The sequence below is a fragment of the Muntiacus reevesi genome, chromosome 5 (genome assembly GCF_963930625.1).
Source record: "Muntiacus reevesi chromosome 5, mMunRee1.1, whole genome shotgun sequence".
Classification (NCBI taxonomy): Eukaryota; Metazoa; Chordata; class Mammalia; order Artiodactyla; family Cervidae; genus Muntiacus; species Muntiacus reevesi.
The window spans coordinates 116,974,312-116,996,861 of record NC_089253.1 but is presented as its reverse complement, the minus strand read 5'-3'; the positions used below and the strand labels follow the sequence as shown (position 1 = coordinate 116,996,861).

General features: G+C 39.6%; 2 protein-coding genes across 6 annotated transcripts in view; both read left to right on the top strand.

The window, feature by feature from the left end:
* Positions 1-9,781, top strand: part of RCOR3 (REST corepressor 3) — a 53,490-nt gene extending 43,709 nt beyond the window's left edge. For 3 of the 5 annotated variants that reach the window (XM_065936262.1, XM_065936261.1, XM_065936265.1), the window contains 2 exons: positions 6,527-6,768; positions 7,220-9,781. In XM_065936262.1, the coding sequence (XP_065792334.1) occupies positions 6,527-6,768; positions 7,220-7,564 (587 nt within the window). In that variant the 3' untranslated portion in view covers positions 7,565-9,781. The remainder of the gene's footprint in view (positions 1-6,526; positions 6,769-7,219) is intronic. The other 2 variants (XM_065936263.1, XM_065936264.1) reach the window with 1 other exon arrangement.
* An 11,163-nt stretch (positions 9,782-20,944) lies between these two features.
* Positions 20,945-22,550, top strand: part of TRAF5 (TNF receptor associated factor 5) — a 44,898-nt gene continuing 43,292 nt past the window's right edge. The window contains exon 1 of the mRNA XM_065936260.1: positions 20,945-21,068. The gene's annotated coding sequence lies outside the window, so the exon portion shown is untranslated. The remainder of the gene's footprint in view (positions 21,069-22,550) is intronic.

Below are 22,550 nucleotides of genomic sequence, written 5' to 3'. Positions count from 1 at the left end.
ACATAAACTAAAGCAACTTAAAGGTATTTATGTCCGACATAGTTACTTTAGGGAGAGTTAAAAAGTGCCATTTTTGCCTCATGTGCCCATGTATTTATATAATGTTCAAAAGTGTGTCTTATCATCGTGTAGTAATGTCCCCTGTACCCGAATCTTGGTGTGGGTAAGGTACATAACTGCAGTTCTTATTTTAACATCTGTAATCAAGAAGTAGTTGCCTTAGCAGGCAAATGTTTTTAGTTTTTTCTTCTTCTTTTTAATCTTTATTTATGATAAACCTTTATATGATATTATTCCTATGGCCACTTCAGTGTTTTGATATTAACATGTTTTAATTTATATAGAACTTTTATTCAAGACATTTTACATACAGATTCTGATTTAACTTTGATTTGTTAAATGCTTTATTTTATCTTGCTCATACTTGACTATTACAGTGACCTGGAGAGAGAAATGTTGACTCTTGTGTCACTAGTGAGCGCCACTATTAAATAAACTTTGTGTTGTAATTCTTAAAATCAAAGAAGTATATTAAGTTCATTTCCTATAGCTTAAATGCATATTTTCCATTTTATTTCCCATCTGTTCATGTTGTTGTTAACTAAGTACTAATCATTTAAATAGTAAATAAATATTTAAGTAAATGTTATTTTGACAGTAAATATTTAAATAAATAAATAAGCTGTTTTCCCTTCTTCCTTATTTGGAAGGGGAAAAATCACACTTAGACCAAATAGGAATGTCTGCCTTTACTTGTGTAATCTGTCACTTTATTATGTTAATTTTAGTCCTAGCTATGTTATGACTTCAGTAACATTCTTCAGGAATCCCCAAATGGGATATTATAAATGGTGCTTTAATTTAATCCTCTTAAAATACTTACCAAGAATGGTATTTCTACAGTTTTTATGTAATCTGTTCCAGCTTTGAGTATCTAAATTTTCTATTACAACAAATTAGTTAACAGAAAGACCAATTACAGTCTTCACATATTTGTTTTAATAGGGAAATATCCCTGTTTGTAGCTTGTGCCATATTTTTCCTAATCTGTGGTACTTTTAGAAATTATCCTAAGATGAATCTTGATATTCATACAATCAGTTCAGTTCAGTCGCTCAGTCATGTCTGACTCTTTGCGACCCCATAAACCTTCCTTATTAAGCAAGAATTAAGAAAGGAATTTGATTCTGGTTGTATTTTTTTTCATGTAAAATAAAACATTTATTAACTGTTTTCAAAAAATAGCAATGATAGCACAAAACATCTACTCTTTAAAGTATATAGAAGCAGAAGCATAGTATACAATATTTGACGTGTTTATTTTAGGTCTCCTCTTAAATATATTCATTTCATAGTCATTAGTGGTTAAAAAAAAATGTTGCCAAACTAAAATATTGTGCTATATTAGGATAAACAGCATAACATTTTTTTTCTCTAATTTTATCAAGAAGTCAAATTTAATTTTTAGTGTTTTTTTTCTCGTATTTCCTGCTTTCTCATATGAAACAGGAATGACAGAACTATGTTCAAATGAGTTATGCCTACAGTTAAATGTTACCTTCTCTCCCTATATTTTATATATTCATCCCTTTTTAGGAGAAATGAAGTTGCAAGTTTAGAAATTGTCTTCATTCTAATTTTGTCTCCTACTTAAAAAAAAAAAACCTAGAATGGTCCCTAAAGTGCTAAGGGGGTAGGGGAGATTCAGCCTTTGATTAAGACGTAAGGGTTGTAATGATCCTTACATGATGCTTAGCACTTGAATGATCAAAAGGAGGTGGAGATAGATTTGTATTTTTCCTCTAAAAGGTACCTGTTTGTACTAGAGTTTCTTCTGTTATAGATGATATCACAAGAGTGGAGGCCCAGATGTGTAATTGTCAGCCCTCTGATGCACTTGCTTCAGATAGTTAATGATTCCCAATTCCCAGCATTTTGTGATGGAGTTTAAACTTGGAGCAAGGAAGGTGGGAAGATTCAAAAAGTAATGTATGATTTTGACTTTTAGCTGTTGCCCAGATGCACCAGTCACTGTCCCACTGCTGTTGATTTATTTTTTACCTTTTAAAATAGGAATTCTTGATGAGATTTACAGGAGGTGAAAAGAAATGCATGTTATTGAATGGTTTGAATTTAAAATTAATCTCTTATTGATAAGAAAGACCTCACATCCCTGGAGTTTCTAAATGTAACTGTTATTTCAAAAAATAGATTTTTGAAAAATTAATACTTCCTAATTATACTAAGTACATGCTCACTTTAAGACATTTTACTGTAAGAAGCAGGGAAAAATATCCCCCAAATTTTCATTACCTAAAAATACCTTATCACTGTAATGTTGGTGCTTTTTTTTTGTAGTCCTAAAGATTTTAAAAATAACTTTTAAACACACTGAAAGCAGATTTATGATATCCTTTCTGTCTAAGGAAAAAAAGCCTAAATACCACATCCAGACTTGGGAAGCAGCATATTTCAAATGCTCCTAAAGTTACTGTCTTGCTAGTCAAAACTCTAAATATACACTTTTTTTTTTTCTTGGTTGGATAATTTAGAAGATCATTGGTTGGAAAATGAAATGTCATGATAACACAGTATCCCAATGAGTTATATTTATATGTTAATTCCCAAACAAAACTTTTAAAGTTTATATTATAAAGATTATACAGTATCATCTGGCAGTGTAGAAGCCATGTTGTTTCATTGTAACTTTCAACTGAAATTTAGAAATTTGACTGAAAACAATTTTCTCCTCTCCTTGGGAAATACTTACTTTCCCTCTTCCAGGGTTCTCTCAAGTTTTTTTTCCCTACTAAATTTTGAAAACTGACTTCTTGCCCTAAAAAGTGAAAGTGAAAGTCGCTCAGTCGTGTCTGAGTCTTTGCCACCCCATCTTTGCCACCCCGTGGATTATACAGTCCATTCTCCAGGCTAGAATACTGGAGTGGGTAGCCGTTTCCTTCTCCAGGGGATATTCCCAACCCAGGGATCAAGCCCAGATCTCCCACACTGCAGGCAGGTTCTTTACCAGCTGAGCTACCTGGGAAGCCCAAAGGTCACAAGTTTAGTTTAAAAAAATGGTTCAGATAGATCTAAGCCTTTTACATCTTGAGGAGAGAGAGATTTAATCTTTTTTCCTTTTTTTTTTTAGACATTTGAAAAGTATTCTATATTTATTTGTTAATTCATAATGACTACTTAGATGATTTTTACTTATTTACTTTTGATACCTTTAGTGAATTGTCACTTAAAAGTGATCACTTTAAGTGTCACTTAACAGAAATCTACAAGTTGATCCATCGTTAATATACAAATTAGGGTTTTCAGGTCATTAATATTAGCGTTCACATTTTGTGTGTTTCTTTTGCCTAGAATTTTTATCAAGTTGAACATTTTTTAAAGCATAGCAAAATTCTCATACCTGTAATATTTAATGATGAAAATGAAGGAGAAATTTAAAGTTTCGTAGTAAGAACTTCCCAAGTTGTTTCAGCACTAATTCATATATATGAGGGACCTTGTTTTTAATAAACTGAAAAGAGAATGGACCACCCTCCTCCCAGGTGCAAGTTGTAACTAAAGCAGCTCTGAGGTCATAGATTGTTAGGTAGTTGCTCAGCACTGCTACCTTGCTAGGTTGACTTCCGGAAGCCTAGATGGGGATTTATCTGAAGGTGGAGTCAGTCCATTAAGTCTTCAGTTGGTGTTTCACTCGAGTTTGACTAGTTAATCAGCCACAGTACAGAGCTTAAGAATTCCACCTTCTCACCAAAATATGCTGTTGAGTGACGTCACTGGGAATATAAAAATGATAAAGATGTCAGCCAGGTGTGACTCTTGTAGCTTGGGGAAGAATAATAGAATGAAGCTCCATGGAGAAAGGAAAAATCAATCGTATTTCCTAAGTACTTCCTCTGTATTCAGCATTGTAGTAATGCTGGTGGTAATTTGTATTCCAGCCTTGTTCACGTCATGGCATGCAGAGAAAATGATGAAATTTTTCATGACCCACTGAGACAGGCAGATGAGGCTGCTGTCTGTCCAGAGGAGTATGCCAAGGAGCTCTAGCTCTTCCACATACGGCCCAGGCATCCTTCAGATTAAGGGCACTGATATCCGGGCCCATTTATTCTCAGGACGTGATTGAGATCCTTAGCCAGACTGCAGAAGTCTGCAGTGTAGTCTGAACCTTAACACTTTGCAAAGTAGTTGATATGAGACAAGCATACATGAGTTAATAATAAACTTACCTAGGTGACTCAGAACCTCGGTGAGCCGAGGAAAATCCAAAGTGTCTGAGTAAACTAAAGTTCCTATAGGAAGTAGTTTTGGTTTGGGGCATGTAATTCTGGAAATGCAACAATATTAGTGACAAGGTGAAGTCCATTGAGCAAGGGAAAATAAAGTGGAAGACCAAAAAAAAAAAAAAAAAAAAATAGGGTCAGAAGAGGGGACAGTTAGATAATGGATCTAGACATGGGGGCAACTTAGTGGTGTGTTTTGGAGTATTATTTTACTGAACAAATGAGTGTTTGGAGGGTTGTAATTTTGTCAGACTTAGAGTCAGAGTTACTCTTAATGTGACTTCTTGTTAAGACTATAGAAGATCTAATCCTAGATTTATTTAACTTTTCATCTCTAAATTCATGTGTTCGATATCTTTGGTCATTTCTAGAATGTAAATTAAATCTGTTATGAAAATTAGTACACTGGTAGAACACTGTGTGTGATTTCCAGTTAGTATTTGCTTCTCAGTGCAACTGTCTCAAGTTGAGTTGCTGTTTTCTAAAGTACAAATAGTAGAGAAGTACTTGAATATGTAGCAGTAATTTTTAATATGAAGTGACCTTGGGTTCTTATTGTCACATAAGCCCTCACTGGAGCCTAGTCACCATTAGAATTTATACTCAGTTATGAAGTTCAAACTGGAAATCAGCTCATGGATTTAAGAGAATATAAATTCATTTATGTTTTAAATGAATATAAAATATTATAAACAAAGTTTTAAGTATCATTATTACTCTGTTGTCACGCATGTGTCTTTCTCTTTGAGAACGGAGCGAATGAGCATAGTTTACAAATCCCGGACTGTGTATTAGCAATGGGATTATAGTTTAATATGTCAGGTCTCCTACCCAGAATGTTCTAAGAGGAAGAAACTCCCCGTAGAGTCAAGTCTAGCAAATTGAATGCAGCAAGAGATACTTATTCCCAAGTTTTCAAAATAAAATAAGTGCAGAATTTAAAAACATGAATTATATTCATGCTGGTTCTTTAAGATAATAGGTATATCATCCAAAATAGGTATCAGTAAGAATATGTCTTACATTTCTGCCGGGGTATTAATGTGTCCTTATGTTATGCTCTTACGTGTGATTGTAACATATTAAGTTTATCTAAATCCCTCTATTTCTGGCTGCTTTAGATTATCACAGACATCAGTATTTTTTTTCTCCTTTCTCATCTCTAATTAATGAGTTACTGTTATCTGGTATTTTAAAAAGCAGTTATCAAATTACAAAATAAAAATTTTGACAGCTTTTATATTTTAAACTAGGTATATCTCTTTCTAGAATGAGTAGGGTGGATTTCTTTTAGAACTCCCTAAGAGCAAATTATTATCCATTTGATTATGTAAAGTCACTTTAAATTCTGTAGCATAATTGACTGTCTCAAGTTCATAAATCAAATATTATCCTACATTTAAAGAAACTTCCATAATTTTATATGTTAGCTCTTTTTATACAACTGAATGTACAATCCTTCTTAAATTTAAGGTAGCAATGATAAGCACAGTATCTACAAGTAGTCACCACTATAATTCTTTAGGCTACAGAGCATAGCTAGGAATCTGTCATATATACAGTCCTTAGAACTATTCGATGAGTTAAAATCCAACAAACTGAAAAATAGCTTTCTTTTTTTCATCCATCAGATTGTGATGATTCTCCTGTTTTTTATGTTTAATTTCTTATCTCGGTTTTTTTTTTGTCGGTACCTGGTACGGATAGGCAAGTAACTGTATAGAAGTTGGTGTTAAGATCAAAATGACAATGCTTTTCTTAACGGGGGAACCCTAAGACTACTCACTCAGTCCATTGAGGGGATAAAAGAGATGGCTCATTCCCATCCAGTTTTGTTTACAAACGATGTTGCTCAAATTTAGGTGACTGGCTACTAGGGAAATAAATGAATGTGGAATTGAGGATGGAACAAAGAATTCAATGCTTTACAATAAATGGACTGTATTTGAGAGTTCAAGAGAGGATTGGAGAAAATAACTGAGTATGTAAAAAATGGTAAGTTTCTGATTGTTCAGTTGAAGGCAAGTGGCTGGCTCGATGAAATGACATAATTGATAGTTTCCATCTGTGACCCTGATATCTTAGTCTCTCTCTCAGAATTGAGACGTGAGCAGTTTATCAGAAAGGATTTTCATTGCTGGTATGTTGTGTGTGTGCGTGATGTATAGTACACACAGCTCTCCTTACTGATCCTTCACAGGTGTATTATTTACTTTGCCTTCCAGGTGTCCGCAAATATGGTAAAGATTTTCAAGCTATTGCAGATGTAATTGGCAACAAGACTGTTGGCCAAGTGAAGAACTTCTTTGTAAACTACAGGCGTCGGTTTAACTTAGAGGAGGTATTGCAGGAGTGGGAAGCAGAACAAGGAACCCAGGCTTCTAATGGTGATGCTTCTACTTTAGGGGAGGAGACAAAAAGTGCTTCTAATGTGCCATCAGGGAAGAGCACTGATGAAGAAGAGGAGGTGTGTTTGTGTATGGAATTTGAGCTAATATGAGCTGAGGAACCACCATTTCGTGTGGTGTTCTGTAAGGTTAATTTGTCAGAGGACTAGCTCAACGAGCATGAAAGGTTGACAATACACTTCCTCAGTGGTGCCTCTCTGTGACTTAAGTCATAAGACACGCTAAGTGCTGACCCTAGAAGAGTGGAGAGTGTATTGTTCTTTCATACATTTATTTTTATTTCCAGTGTTAAGCTGTTTACTAATAAAGATGCCTGTTTGGTAGCTTCGTTGCTTTTTTTGGTTTGTTTTGTTTAAAATAAAAGAAGCTTGTGCTTCCAAAAAACACTGGTGTTATGTTTTTGTTTTGATTTGATTTGTTTTGTTTTTCCTGTGACAGCCCAAACTATATTGTACTATGTCCATTAGGAACTGTCATCTCATACGTGTATTTTTGTTTCCTCACCTCTAGGCACAGACCCCACAGGCTCCTCGGACTCTGGGTCCATCACCTCCTGCCCCGTCATCCACTCCAACACCAACAGCCCCCGTGGCCGCTCTGAACCAGCCGCCCCCACTTCTTCGTCCAACACTGCCTGCTGCCCCGGCTCTTCACCGGCAGCCTCCTCCACTCCAGCAGCAGGCTCGGTTCATCCAGCCCCGGCCAACTTTAAACCAGCCCCCGCCACCTCTCATTCGCCCTGCTAATTCCATGCCACCCCGTCTAAATCCAAGACCAGTGTTGTCCGCGGTTGGTGGCCAACAGCCACCATCACTTATCGGAATTCAGACAGATTCACAGTCCTCACTGCACTAAAGTTAAATTGGACAGAGCTGCAGTAACTGTTCACCCCGTCATTACACCAGTGCTCCTCTGACTGTTGATGCAAAAGAGGGAAGAGTAATCCTTCTAGATACTGAGGCTGCAGACTAGTTCTGTGGCCAGTGGGCTCTCCTAAGTGGATGTCTAAGGAATTTTTTAGTTCATGCAACTAAAATGTTATACAACAGAAGGCCTACAGTTAGCCTCTTTTCTAGAGTATACATTCAGCGACATGATCTCGTTAAAGGAAAAGAGATTAAGTATTCTATATACCGAGGTTTTTGTTTTGTTTTTACTGTATTTATTTTATTGAGAATCTTTATATTCCTGCCTCTTCATAGTCAAGGCTCTTAGTACAGGAATATTGACTTAGGAATTGTGAAAACTCCTTAAGTTTCATAAGTTAAGGATATTCGACTATTTCCCTTTTTTCTTTAATTTAATTTTTAACAACATTTTCCTATGTTAGGAGTGCAAGAATAGATAACCTGCATTTCAGATTTTGACGTATGTTCATTTAATGCATATTTAAGAAATTATAGCTGCATATCCCTTTTTTCAAAGACTTGCTTTTTTTTCTAAAGGAATTTAAATATATTCCTTTAAAAGAAAGCAATTTTATCAATTGCAAAGCAATTATATGAAATCACAAAGAATGTACTGAACCTACTAACCCTTTAACATACAGTTTAGGGTCCTAGTGCAAAGTCCTTGCTTAAAGGTCATTGACTTGCCATCTTTCAGTAGTAAGAGGATGGGAATAGTTATTTTACATACAATGAGGACTTCATTTGTTAAAGTACAGTGTCTTTAAGTTCCTTGAAAATGGAGTTAATGTTAATTTTTTTTTTTTTTTAACGTTTCTAAATGCTATCTGCTTTTAACTAGTAGTTGCCTCCATTTGGGGACTTTAGAAGAGAATTATATTTTGTCAGTTATGTGGAAATAGTGGTTATGGAAGCATTTATTTACAATACCCTTTTTGTGTTTAGGTTCTGAACTTTAAATTGCCCTCATACTTATTAATATGGTCTGCATTTAATATAAAAGATGTTTTCTTGATCAGTCTCTATTGTACTATTTGGATACATCTGTGTATTCCTTGCAGCCGACCTGTACTCATGGGTTTGGTTTAGAGTTAAATCATCATTATTTCATAAAATAAATTTAAGAATTTGTTCTGTGTTATCCAAAGATACATCAGTATATTGTCACAACTGTGCTGTTAAAATGCTGAGACCCTTTTTATAATGAAACAAAAAAACTCAAGTCTTCTGAATTCAACACATAATCATTAAGCACCTACAGAAAATATTTTACAAGTGATAGTATTTCAGCAGTGTGTTACTAATATTTTTGATACAGTGATTTCATATTGGAATCATGACCTGCCCGTGCAAAGGGACAGATTGCTTAGATTGCTGTACTAGTGGAACTAAAGATAAATGTTTGCACATTCACATTCTCGCATTTAGAGCTATTTCACAAAATGGTCAACATCAGAGGCCCTAGTTTATATTTTGAGATGTCATATAGTCTCCAGATATTAGAAAGATAGTCCCTACCTTTGGCTCTAAAGCGTTAAAGAGCTATTGAAGTTCAGACCATTTATTTCCATAAGGACCTTAAGTTCTAGCATAATCTAGAAACTTTTTTTCAGAATGTGTTCTTTCTCACTGGATCATCCTGATTTAAAATTCTTAATATTCAAGAATTTATACTTATTTTTACTTTAATAGCCATGGGGACAGTTATATATCTTAAAGGAAAATATCTAAAGCATTTTTAAAAGTATTTAGATTGTCTTGCATATGTGCATACTATACAGCTTCTATTGTCTTGTCTCTTGTCAGTAGACCTTCAGTATACAGTGTGTGGGATATGTGAGTCGAGTTGGTCAGCACCAGCATCTGTCCAGCTGTTGAGTATGTTGTGGTTCATTTAAAATCCGTTCTATCCCAACCATGAGCAAAGGTGCTGTATCTGAGGGCTGTGCTGTGATTTTATTTCCGTACACTAGAGCACACAGTAGAAAATTCTTAGCTTCATTAGTAATATGACACATGTATATAGTGAGATGTCTTTATTGTGTGCTTTGCATATTTTGTAAATATTTTGCACGTCATTATTTTTCTTTTTTGTTTAAGCAGTGTTTGGCCTGGAAGAGTGATATGCTTGCTGCTTAATCAAAGGATTAAAGAGTTAAAGATGTCTATGTCTTCTATTTTTATATAATTTCATGTTGTATGAGAAATTTAGGACCTCTTCACTGTGAAATTCTAAATACTGATTTTTATAAAAAAAAGCAAAACTTAAAAATCTTTTAATGACCATTTCATTAATTTCAAGTTTTATCAGTTTAAAAAAATCTACACCCAAGTATTTTTTTCATTACCTAACTAAAAATAAATCACGCTGTTGACACATCTGTTACTATTCATGAAAAAATATTTTTTCTATGAGTTAATTCCAGTGTAATATTGATGGAGGTAAAGATAGGGTACTATTGAAACGTTTTCTGAATAATCTTACAATAAAGTGAGTAAAATATAATATAAAATAAAAATGAAAGAATGTCAAATTTTGTCTTAATATAGGCCTACATTCTTTTTAGGAATAGATGTAGAGAACAAGCAAAAAATACCTGACAGTAGTGATCTTCAACTATATTAAGAATATCGCAAGTACTTTGGTTAAAGTACCAGGTTTAGCTATTAAACACATTGTATTCTTTTAATGTTTCTTCCTGCTATGAAAAGAGTGTTATCCATGAATATTATTAACTGCTGATCATTTAACACTGGGGTGGCAGCGTCTCCTCAAAAAGAATAATCTGACTTAGAACTCAAAGGAGTATCTCTCTCTCTCTCATGCTTTCCCAAAATAAATGACAAATATATTCTGATTATAGGAAACAGAAGAAAATGTGTATTTTTTAACTTTGACATTCATTATAGGCACATCATTCATAAGATTACAGAGTAAGTGAATACAGAAAGAAAAGTTTGTGAAACCATGCTATATTATATAATGTCTACAAGAAACTACCTCATTTTTTTACGTGTTTGTGTTAGTACATCTCTGCTCTCAGGGAAGAAGGTTCATGTAACTCCTACCAGCTTAAATCCTGATTAGCTGCCTTAGTGAAGGGATGTTCAGCAACAGTAACTTTTAGTAAATTTGTGTTTTGGGGGTAAACATTAAGAGGAATGCTTCTATACGTATGCATGCCAAGTCACTTCAGTCGCGTCTGACTCTTGGTGACCCTGTGGATTGTAGCCCACCGGGCTCCTCTGTCCATGGGATTCTCCAGGCAAGAATACTGGAGTGGGTTGCTGTGCCCTCCTTCAGGGGGTCTTCCCAACCCAGGGGTCGAACCCATGTCTCCTGTGGCTCCTGCTTTGCATTGCGGGTGGGCTCTACCCCTGAGCCACTGGGGCTGTGTCTAAAAGACCACGTGGCATTAGCTTCCCTTTTGGTGTTTTCAGAACACTTAAGGGAGAAACAATGAAGACCAGAAATTAGTGTTGGATTGAGTTGAGATGTTTGCAAATTATCATTGCCAGATTTAAAGTAGGATATTGATAGGGAATGGATCTTTGCTAAGTGATGATCAGAACTTTACAATCCTAAAGCTGGAATTTGAATGAGCAGGCTCAGGAAAAGATGTTGGAAAGTAAAGATACCTAGGAGTGGTCTTCACACTGTAAAGGGCATAAAGGGTAATATTCAGAATGCTTTATATAATGTCTTTTTTCTGAATCAGTTTAAGAAAGGTTTAAAGTCTATATAACTTAATCTTACTTAAATAGATAAGGTACAACTACCAGTAACTAAGAAAATCCTGAGTAATACCACAATACAGGGTATCTATATATCACTGTCTGGAGCAGTTTTCATAATTGGCAGAATTTGACTTAAAAAGGCCTTTATTGTCAAGACTGTTTCGGTCCACATGCTGTGCCTTTCCAAAAGAGAATTTGGAAACAATCAGAATCGTTGAGGGATTTGTCACTTACATATAAAAAGAGTTCTCCCTCTACCATGGTGACATTTTTTCCAACTCCACTGAAAGTTACTTCACCTCTCTGTGCCTCAGCTTAGTTATTTTCTTCCCTAAATTTTGGTGAAATGACCAGTGCCAGGAAGCAAGAGAAGGTGCCACCAGCAGATGGAGACCAAAATCTCACAGGAAAAAAGAACCTCTCAGCTCCACAAGGCAAAAGAGCAGGAAAACACTGACATTCCCAAAAGGATCCATAAATACCTCAAATTCAACGCAGATACACTGCTAGAGCAGACTCCAAGGATTCATGCTTCCTGGTGTTCGTGTCATTATGACTGGGCTGGACTTAAGTGTGGACCAGACTTAGTGACTTACTTCTGACCAACAGAATACAACAAAAGTGATGGTTAGGCTAAAAAATGGAGTCTTCTATCTTAGACTTCTCTGAGTGCTTCCATGTTGGAGAGGCCCTTGGGCAAGGATCTGAGGCAAGCCCAGTGCCCATAGACAGCACAGAACAGACTCTCAGAATAACAATCTGCCAGGAACTGACCCTGCCAACAATCATGTCTGCTTAAAAGTGGATCCTTCCCCAGTAGGACCTTGGGATGACTAGAGTTCAGCCAACACCTTGGTTGCAGTCTGTGAGAGGCCTTGAAGCAGAGAACTCAGCTAAGCTGCGTCTAAATTTCTTAACAGAAACTGTGACAGCACTGTAAAGTGTTATGAGCTGCTAACTTTGGGGTAATTTTTTATGCAGCTGTGTGTGTGTGTGCACGCTAAGTCACTTCAGTTGTGTCCGACTCTTTTTGATCCCCTGGCCTGTAGCCTGTCAGGCTCTTCTGTCTATGGAATTCTCCAGGCAAGAATACTGGAGTGGGTTGCCATGTCCTTCTCCAAGGGATCTTCCCAACCCAGGGATCGAACCTGGGTCTCCCACATTGCAGGCAGATTCTTTACCATCTGAGCCACCAGACAAACTATTTTTACGCAGCAGTAGAAACTAATACAATGGACAAAGATACACCATCTTAACAATGAAAAGAAAGTTGGAGTGACTAAATGTCAGACTTCTAAGCAAAGAACATGGTCAAAGATAGATATGTTCACTGAATAATGATAAAGATGGATAAAGAGGATCCCTGATAGAACGGCAAGAAGAAAAAGACAAATCTGCCATTAAAGTCAGTTATTTCAATACCCATCTCTTAAGAGATGATTTAACATGGAAACCAAAAATGAGTAAGAATATAGACGATTTGAACAACACTATCAACCACTTTTACGAAATTGAAATCTATAGATCATTCCACCCAACAGCAGCAGAATAAACAGTCTGTTCATATACACATGAAATATTTCCAAGAATAGACCATATTGTGTACCATAAGTAAGTTTTAATAGATGAAAAAGTGTTCAAATTATCCAGAATATGTTCTCTAGGTACAATGGAACTGGAAATCACCAACAGAAATCTGGAAAAATCTTAAATCTTTGGAAATTAAACAACTCATTTTTAAATAAGTTATGGGTCAGAAAATAAGTTACAAGAGAAATTAGGAGTTTTCTTGAATATGAGTAAAAACTATATAAAAATCATTAGCTACAGCAAAGTTGTGCCTAGAAGGAAGTGGATAACTTTAAATGTTTATATTATACAGGAAGAAAAAATCTATCATCTACAGTTTCTTCTTTTAAAGCTAGAATATAACACAAAAGAGGAAATAAAAATCATAGTTAAATAGATACCAGGAAAATAATAGAAAAAAAATTCCTGAAACTAGTACTTGCTTCTTGAAAAGATCAACAAAATAAAAAATCCTTCAGACAGAAAATGCGTTAGATCAAGAAGAAAATTGTGGTAAGGCAGAAAACATCACAAGGCTCATACTCAATCACTTCAGTTGTGTCCGACTCTGTGTGACCCTATGGACCGTAGCCCATGAGGCTCCTCTGGCCATGGGATTCTCCAGGCAAGAATAGTGGAGTGGGCTGCCATGTCCCCCTTCAGGGGGTCTTCCAGACCCAGGGATAGAACCCACACCTCTTACATCTCCAGCATTGGCAGGCAGGTTCTTTACCACTAGCACCCCCTGGGAAGCTGCCAGAATGTCTCCAGCCATTACCAAATGTCTCTTCTGGGAGCAAACCCCTCAATTAAGAGTCATTGTAATGCATCATATTAATAAAGGGAAAAGGCAAATGATCATAACAATAGACACAGAAAAGACATTTGACAAATCCAACACTCATTCATGATAAAAACTCCCAAAGAACTAGAAATACAAGAGAACTTCTCAACCTGATTTAAAAAAAAAAATCCACAAGAAGCCTCTAAGTAACAGCACACTTAACTGAATGCTTTGCCCTAAGATTGGAATCCGCTAAGGATGACTGCTCTCATTATTTCTAATAAACATTTTACTGTCAAGCCAATTCAATAAGGCAAGGAAAATAAAGGCTTACAGATTGGAAAGGCAGAACAAAAATTGTCTTTATTTGTAGATGACATGATTATACATGTAAAAATTACTAATAAACCTCTAAAGCACTTAAAGAATAATGAATTCAAGAAGGTCAAAAGATACAAGATTAATATAAAATCAGTTATATTTTTAGGTACTAGCAATGAATGATCTGAAAATAGAATTAAGAAAACAATTTAATTTACAATAGTATTAAAAACAGGGAGGCCTGGCGTGCTGCAGTCCATGAGGTCGCAAAAAGTTGGACATGACTGAGCAACTGAACTGAACTGATTAAAAAAAAATAAAATATCTAAGAATAAATTTTACCACAAATGGGAACAACCTGTTTGCTGAAATACATTAAGTAGTCCTGAGACAAATTAGGATCTAAATAAATGCGGTGGTGGGGGGGAACCACATACCATATTCACGAATTGGAAGACTTACTATTGTTAAAGTGGCCGTTCTTCTCAAATGGATTTATATCTTCAACCCAATCCCTATCAAAATTGTAGCAGGCTTGTTTTGTACAAATTAATAAGCTAATTCCAAAGTTTATATAGTAAAGCAAGGAGCTAAGCCAGGAGCCAGGAAACTTTTTCTCTAAATGGCCAGACAGTAAATATTTTAGGCTTTTCAGTCTCCACTATTCTTGCTGCAACTATTCATCTTTACCAATGTAGTTCAAAAACAGTCATAGAACATGCATGATGGACAGGTATTGCCATATGTCAATAAAACTTTATTTACAAAATGAAGTGGCAACCTAGAACTTAGACTAGCCAAAAAACTTTTGAAAAAGAAGAAAAAAAACAGAGTTACTTAACACTAGGGATTTCCATACTTGTTATAAAGTTGCAGTAATGAAGACAACGTGAAATTGGTGTAATGCTGGAAATATAGATCAATGGAACAGAATAGAGTCCAGAAATCACTCACAAATATTTGATCAGTTGATTTTCAGTGAAAGTGCCAAGGTAATTCAGTGGCAGAAAGGATAGAATATCTGTATGGAAAGAAAAAAAGTTGTGCACAAAAATTAACTTGAAACGGATTATATATAGCCTAAATATATAGCCTAAAACTGTAAACATTTAGAATAAAATATGTATAGCCTAAAACTATAAACGTTTAGAAGAAAATATGTAACCAAAAGCATGATCTATAACAGAAAAAAAACTGACAAACTGGATTTCATCAAGATTTTAAAAGATCTTTTCAAAGGATGCAACTAAGAAAATAAAAAGGGGAAGTCATTTGACCAGGAGAAAATATTTTAAAAAATATAAAGCTGTTAGAAGATTTGTATCTAAAATATATATGAACTCGGAACTAAACAATAGTAACTCTTTCAAGTCAATAATAAGAGAACAAAAAATATAGGCAGAAGATTTGAATAGACGTTTGCCAAAGAAGATATGCAAATGGAAAATGAACGCCTGCAAAGATGTCGTGTTGTTAGTCACAAGGGAAATGCAAAGTAAAGCCACGAGGTGCGTATAACACCCACAAGAATGGCTCATTAAAAAGACTGATGATATCAACTGTTTTCACGGATGTGGAGAAACTGGAACCCCCTCACATAGCTGGTAGAAATGTAGTATGCTGCAGTGATAAGCCACTTTGCAAAACTGTTTGGCAATTTCCCACAGATTAAATATGCAAGTACAATACAACACGTTAATTTTATTCCTAGGTCTACCTAAAGAAAAAGAAAATTTATGTCCACACAAAAACTAGTATTCAAATATTCACAGAGGCATTCTTTTTCTTCCTTTTATTCTTAGGAGCATTATTTATAATAGCACAAAGCTGAAAATAATCCAAATATCAATCAGTTGGTGAATGGATAAACAAATTGTAGTGTATCTCTACAACGGCATACTATGCAGCAATTAAAATGAAGAAACTACTGATATATGTAACAAAATGGATGAACCTCAGAAACATTATGCCAGTTGACACAAAGTGGAATCTATTCATTTACAGAAAATTTCCGGAAAATACAAACCTACAGAAACAGGAAGCAGATTGCTCTTGCCTTAGTCCAGGGCTGGGAGCCGGGACTGACCCCCCCAAGAGGACACAAGGGGTGATGGATTTGTTCTAAAATTTCATGATGGTCATGATTGCATAACTGTATACATCTAATAAAATTCATTGACTGGGTGAATGGTATTGAAAATATAACAGCAAAGTTGTTTAAAAACGGAAAAAGAACAAAACAAAGTATGTGCAGGGATCCCAGTGCTTCCGTAGTGAGAGGCCCCATCGGGCCCACATCTGGACCCTTTCCCAGAATAACCCCCTTCCTCAGCTTCTGCCTTTCCTTATTAATTCTTCTGTCTGTTTTCTATAAAAGAGAGGATATGGTCAACAAAGTTTACGCAAGTATTTTTTAAAATCTCTTCACATAGCGTAGCCACAATTCTCAGAAAGAAGAAATATTAAAAAAAAAAAAGTCTTCCTTGTTACTAACTTATTACAAAGTCTAACAAAATCAAATCATGCCCATCAAACCCCTGATCTTACTTCATATTTCCTAAGTGTTAAATAATAACCTGAACCTGAGCTTGCCTGGTGACTCAGAGGGTAAAGCGTCTGCCTACAATGCGGTAGACCCAGGTTCAATCCCTGGGTCGGGAAGATCTGGAGAAGGAACTGGCAACCCACCCCAGTATTCTTGTCTGGAAAACCCCATGGACACAGGAGCCTGGTGGGCTACAGTCCATGGGGTCGTAAAGACTTGGACACGACTGAGCGATTTCTTTTCTTTCTTTCTTTAAAACCTATAGTTTAATGTCTTACAAGGATTAAGCAGAATTAATACATTAAAATGTATTTCTAAGCACTGATGGGAATTTGTATGTGTGAATCTCATTAAAGGAACTGTCAAAATGGACAGAATCCACATTTAGCCAAGCATACAATGAAAACTGGAGAAGGAAATGGCAACCCACTCCAGTATTCTTGCCTGAGAAATCCCATGGACAAAGAAGCCTGGCGAGCTGCAGTCCATGGTGTTGCAAAGAGTCAGACACAACCAAGCAACTAACCAGCAAACAACAGCAACGATGAAGATAGCAGGCCTAATTAAAAAAAAAAAAAATCTAATTCTCCTACAGAACAGAGAGGGGAGTGGGTCAGTGTGTGTACTGAGTGGAGACCCCCTGGAACACAGACAGAACATACAGGTACAGTGTAAGTCTGTTTTCTTTAAACTGGTGGTGAACCTAGACGAGACCTGAGTGAAGTGAGTAGAACAAGAGAAGTATGGGCCTTTCTTGAGCTACTAAGCTAAAAGAACGATGCATGTGCTTAGGAGATGTGTGTTCATACCAAAACCTGCACGTGAATTTTTATAGCAGCTTTTATTCATAACTGCCCAAACCTGGGAGCAACCATCAGGACTGGGAAATCAAATCATTTCTGGGGGGATCTTCCCAACCCAGGGATCGAACCCAGGTCTCCTTCATTGCGGGCAGATTCTTTACCAGCTGAGCCACAAGAGAAGCCCAAGAATACTGGCGTGGGTAGCCTGTCTTCTGCTGTCTTCTCCAGCAGGTCTTCCCGACCCAGGAATTGAATTGGGGTCTCCGGCATTGCAGGCAGATTCTTTACCAACTGAGCTGTCAGGGAGCAGCCAAGATGTTCTTTCAGTAAGTGAATGAATAAATAAACTGCGATACATCCAGGCAACGGATGTGCATTTGGGAAAGGAGTTTTTTTAAAACAATCACGCTGGTCCTGGTTGAAGCCCGCACCCCCAGCACTCCCAGCCTCTCTCCCTGTGGTGGTCAGCGCACTGACAGCAGAGTCAGTGGGTGAAGGTTGTTTGATGAAAGCAAAGGGACCACGTATCACTGGATCAAGAATTAAATACAGGAAATCCACAGGCATGCATTCACTTATTGTCTCAAGGCAGGACTTGTTTAAAGAGCAGGGAAGCATTCTATGTGCTTAGGACCCTGCGGTTTTGCTTTTTGCCTGGGAGGTGTTTTGCTGCTCTATCACGCTTTCCACGTGTGGTTCCATTGCGGGCAAGAACTTTCCATTGTAACTTGCAAATGATGTCAGACGTGCAATCTACGGCCCAAGGAGAGGATTTTTACTCCTTATCTTACCGATCTCTCCATGATAGAAAATATGACATTTTACCCTACTCTAGCTAACCCACGATATTGATCCCTCTGCAGAAAGGGGCAGCCTGAGGAAAATAATGCATCCATCCATCATTCCAGTAGGTGGCGCCCTCTCCCCTCCATCACCATCCTCATTCCGTTGACCGCCAAGGCTGCCATCCCTCATCCTTATCAATTTACCCGGCAAATTAAACAGCTGAAGGCCAGGTCTGAAGTCGGGAGGTAATCTTAGAGTGTTCAGAACCTACCCAGATTAAAAGTTTATCCCTTCTGTGCAAAAATTTAGTGTATAGACCAATCCTGCCCTTATTTTTGTAGATGAATTTAGCTTGAAAACTGGATTCTGTTTAGAATACTGCAAATATTTCGAGAACACTAAAACCGCTAAAATTCATCTCCTTCTCAAGTGTTTTGTCTGATGTCACATCAACCACTTTTTTGAGGGGCAATGTGGTGGAGTGACTGAAGTGAAGTGAAAGTCACTCAGTCGTGTCCGCCTCTTTGCAACCCCATGGACTGCAGCCTACCAGGCTTCTCTGCCCATGGGATTCTCCAGGCCAGAATACTGGAGTGGGTAGCTATTCCCTTCTCCAGGGGATCTTCCCAACCCAGGGATCGAACCCAGGTCTCCTGCATTGCAGACGGATTCTTTACCATCTGAGCCAAAAGTCCACAAGAACCAGACTGCCCATATTCAAATCCCACCTCCCCCAAACTAAGAATTTTACAATTTGAGGCAAAGGGTTCAAGAGATGAGCTTTTCAAACTGTAAAAGAGGGCTGATGATTAAATGAGTAAATATAGATAAAATACTGAGCACAGTAGCTGTTTAATATGAGCTATCATCTGCTAATGTTTAATGTGTGTTTCTATGATTTAATGTGTATTTATGTCCTCTTCTTCCCATCCATCTTCAAGGTCCTTGAGGAGGGAGAGAACGTCTCCTTCATCAGCTAGGTCCCAGGACTGGTTTTCTCTGTTCTCTCAGACACCTTGCCCAGGGCTCTGTGATCAACAAAGGGAACTGGTAACTTGTTCTTGACTTCTGACCACCACCTATCTGAAATTCCTCCGTCTTCCCACTGAGACTCCCAGCCCTTCCCACCACTCAAAGATTCACTTTCTATCCCAGAATCTGATCTCATCATATTGAAAGCTTGGATATCGTTCTTGAGACAAATAGGCTGCTTTATTCAATTGACGGGCAAGAGGGATAGAGAGAGACAATTGAATCATATTTAGTAACAGTACCAGGGCCCTGAGCCTACCTGCATACACACATTCAAGACACTGTGTTTTTAGCCAGTGTAAGATATAACCTTACAAAAACATATTGATCTGTAAGCATGCTGGGGAGCGTGGGGGTAAGGGGCGGACGATGAGAAAGGAGGTGCCTGTAGGCAACTGTAAGAGAAGGTGACCACAGGCCCTATCTCTCCATGAAATCGTTAATCTGACTTACCAACCAAGAGGCTTGAATCTGGATTTCTGGCTCTTGTTGAAAAAGAAGCAATCAGATAAGGACAGGCTGGCAGGGAGCCTGGCTGCTCCCCTGGACTCCACACATGGCCTTCGGTGCAGCAGTGTCCCTCGCCTTCCCAGTGACCACACCTTTCACCTCTCTCCTGTGTTTCCTGCCTGGCTCCTGTGCACATCGGAATGCTGTATGTTATTATTAACCCTGTTTGACGAGTAATTGAAGCCCAGGCAGTTAAGTAACTTTCCCAAGGTTGCCTAACTGAAAGTGAAGGAACTGGAATTGGAATTTTGGCCCATTATATTCTAAAATCCATGATCTTCATGCTCCATCAAACTTCTACAAAGGAGATTTATGTGGAATACAAATATCAGTTAGAACATATACTCATGGAGAGAAGTGGTGTAAGAAAGAGTCCAATATTTGGGAGTAGGGAGACCTGGATTCAAGAGGAAGCTCTGGCACTTGCTGGGTGTCACACCTTGGGCACATCACTTCATGTCACCTCTCTGGGCATCGGGTGGCTCATGTGTACAATGGGGATGCCCAGGTCTACATCACAGGGTTTTTAAGATCAAAGCAGGTGTCTGGAGAGTCCTAGGTACAATGACAAGCCCTACAACTCTAAGGGATTGCTGAGCCAGTAAGGAGGGGGCTGGCAAATTGGTCCTGCTGTGAAGGAAGGTCAGGAGGGCTTGATTTGAACCAGACCTGGTGGCTGAGATGTTAAAGAATCTACCTGCAACGCAGGACACCCGGGTTTGATCCCTAGGCTGGGAAGATTCTCTTGGAGAAGGGAATGGCAACCCACTCCAGTATTCTTGCCTGGAAAATCCCACGGACAGAGGAGCCTGGCAGGCTATAGTTTGTGGGGTCCCAAAGAGTGGGACACGACTGAGCGACTAACACATTTTCAGGAAAGGAAAGGAAAGGGAAGTCTGTCAGTAGTGTCCGACTCTGCGACCCCATGGGCTGTAGCCTACCGGGCTCCTCCGTCCATGGAATTTTCCAGGCAAGAGGACTGGAGTGGGTTGCCATTGCGTCAAACCATGAAAGGACTGGCTGAGCCTGGTTTTCCCTCAATGCACCCAGGGAAATCAGAGATGATTTTTCTTTGCAGATACCCAAGGTTCGAGGGAGGGTCGGTTAGGTTTCCAACTGGCCGGCTTTCTACCGGTCTCTCGGCATCCCGCCGGCACCTGCCTGCGCGTCCGCCCCGGCGCGCCCCTCCCGGCGCTCGCTCCCCGGCCCCCCAGGCCCCGCCTCTCCGGGGCCCGGCCCGCCCCCACTCCTCGGCGGGCGGGGCTCGGCGCCCGGGCCCGGGGGCTGAGAGCCGAGCGCCTGCTTCGCCGCCGCTGCCTCGGAGCAGCCCGGCGCCCGCCGAGCGCCCGCGCGCCGAGCCCAGGTGAGCCCGGGTGGGTCGCCGCGTGGGGCCGGAGGGAGGTCACGGAGCACCGCTTCTCAGCGCGTCGCGTTGACTTTGAAACCGAAAGCACGTCGGCGGCAGGAGCCCCGCTGCTGCCTCCCCGCAGCCCGGCCCGGCCGCCCGTCCCCCGCTCGCGCCCGGCGAGTCCCCGACGGCCCGGAGGTGCGCGCGAGGAGGCCCCGGGGCCCGGACCCCGGGTCGGGAGAAGCCGGCGGGGCAGGTGGCCCCTGATGCGGGCGAGTGGGTACGGTGTGTATGGGGGGGGCGGTTGGGTTCCGGAGCCCGGAGCGAGTTTTCTGAGCAGAGAAGGGGTGTGCCGAGGATGGAGACTGGGGGTCCCGAGCTGGGGAGCGCCTCCAGGGCGCGGGTGTCCGCTCCGGGGACCAGAGGCAGGTCGGGGTGCGCGGGCCGGGGAAGGACTTTAGGCGTCCCTGGCACGCGCGCCTGCAAACCCCTGGCTTCCCCCATCGCGCCCTGAGGCATCCCCTCTTTCCACTTTTCCACGACTCTTCAGCCAGAATATTCTAGAATGAAGCTTAAATATTGGCATGCATGGAACCTCAGGAGAGCCGTTCGACTGGGCCTGCTCATTTAGAACCACCCTCACCCCCAGCCAAGGAGAGCTCAAAGGGGGTCTTGCAGGAAACCAAGACTCAGGTAGGAACGAGTTGCCCAGGGAACACCCAGAGAATTGGTGGAAACTGGGCTCTCCACAGCAAATGGCCTCGCCCTGGTTACTGCTCTGCAGGGTTTTGGCAGTTCTGAGAATTCTCAGTGAAATCTGGGGCCACGGCTCTTGCTACTAACCCCCAGGGCGTCTCCTCTGACTCTCTCGGCTGTTTCTGCCCCCTCCTGCAGTTTCCATATTTGGCTATTTCAGATTTACTTTCATCAGAAGTCAGTTACCTCGCAGTGACAGGCTGGGCTGCTGTGCGCTGGCGGTGGGGTTGCTGAAACGAGGAGTGGCTCCCTGCCGGGACTGTCCCCTGCGCACCCCACCCTCCACAGCCCCGGGCACTGACCCGTGTTCCTTCCGGACAGGCCTCTAGTAACCAACTGAATTCAGTAAATATTTATTGGGCACCGGTGCTGGGTGAGAAGTGGGCAAGAACCAGTGGAATACATACTTTCAGACATACTTGCATTTCAAAAGGAGACATAAAATGCAAAGAAATTGGTTGAAGTGCTTCTGGGTATAGAACAGTTCTGGGGGAGAGGAGTGAGATAATTTTAGGCAGGGAAAGCCTGGGCTAGAACCTCTCAAATGCAGCATACAAGCCACCTGCCCTCCCTTCCCCAAACACAGCTGAAGACAGGGGTGTTAGCGCAATTGATGGTTTGGGTGAAAACCTGACCATCTGAACACTCCCACCTCCAACTCCAATTTGAACAAGAGAGACAGACGTTGCTGCAGAAGAGATGAAGGTGTGTTGGAGGCAGGAAATGTCCAGCCTTTATCAA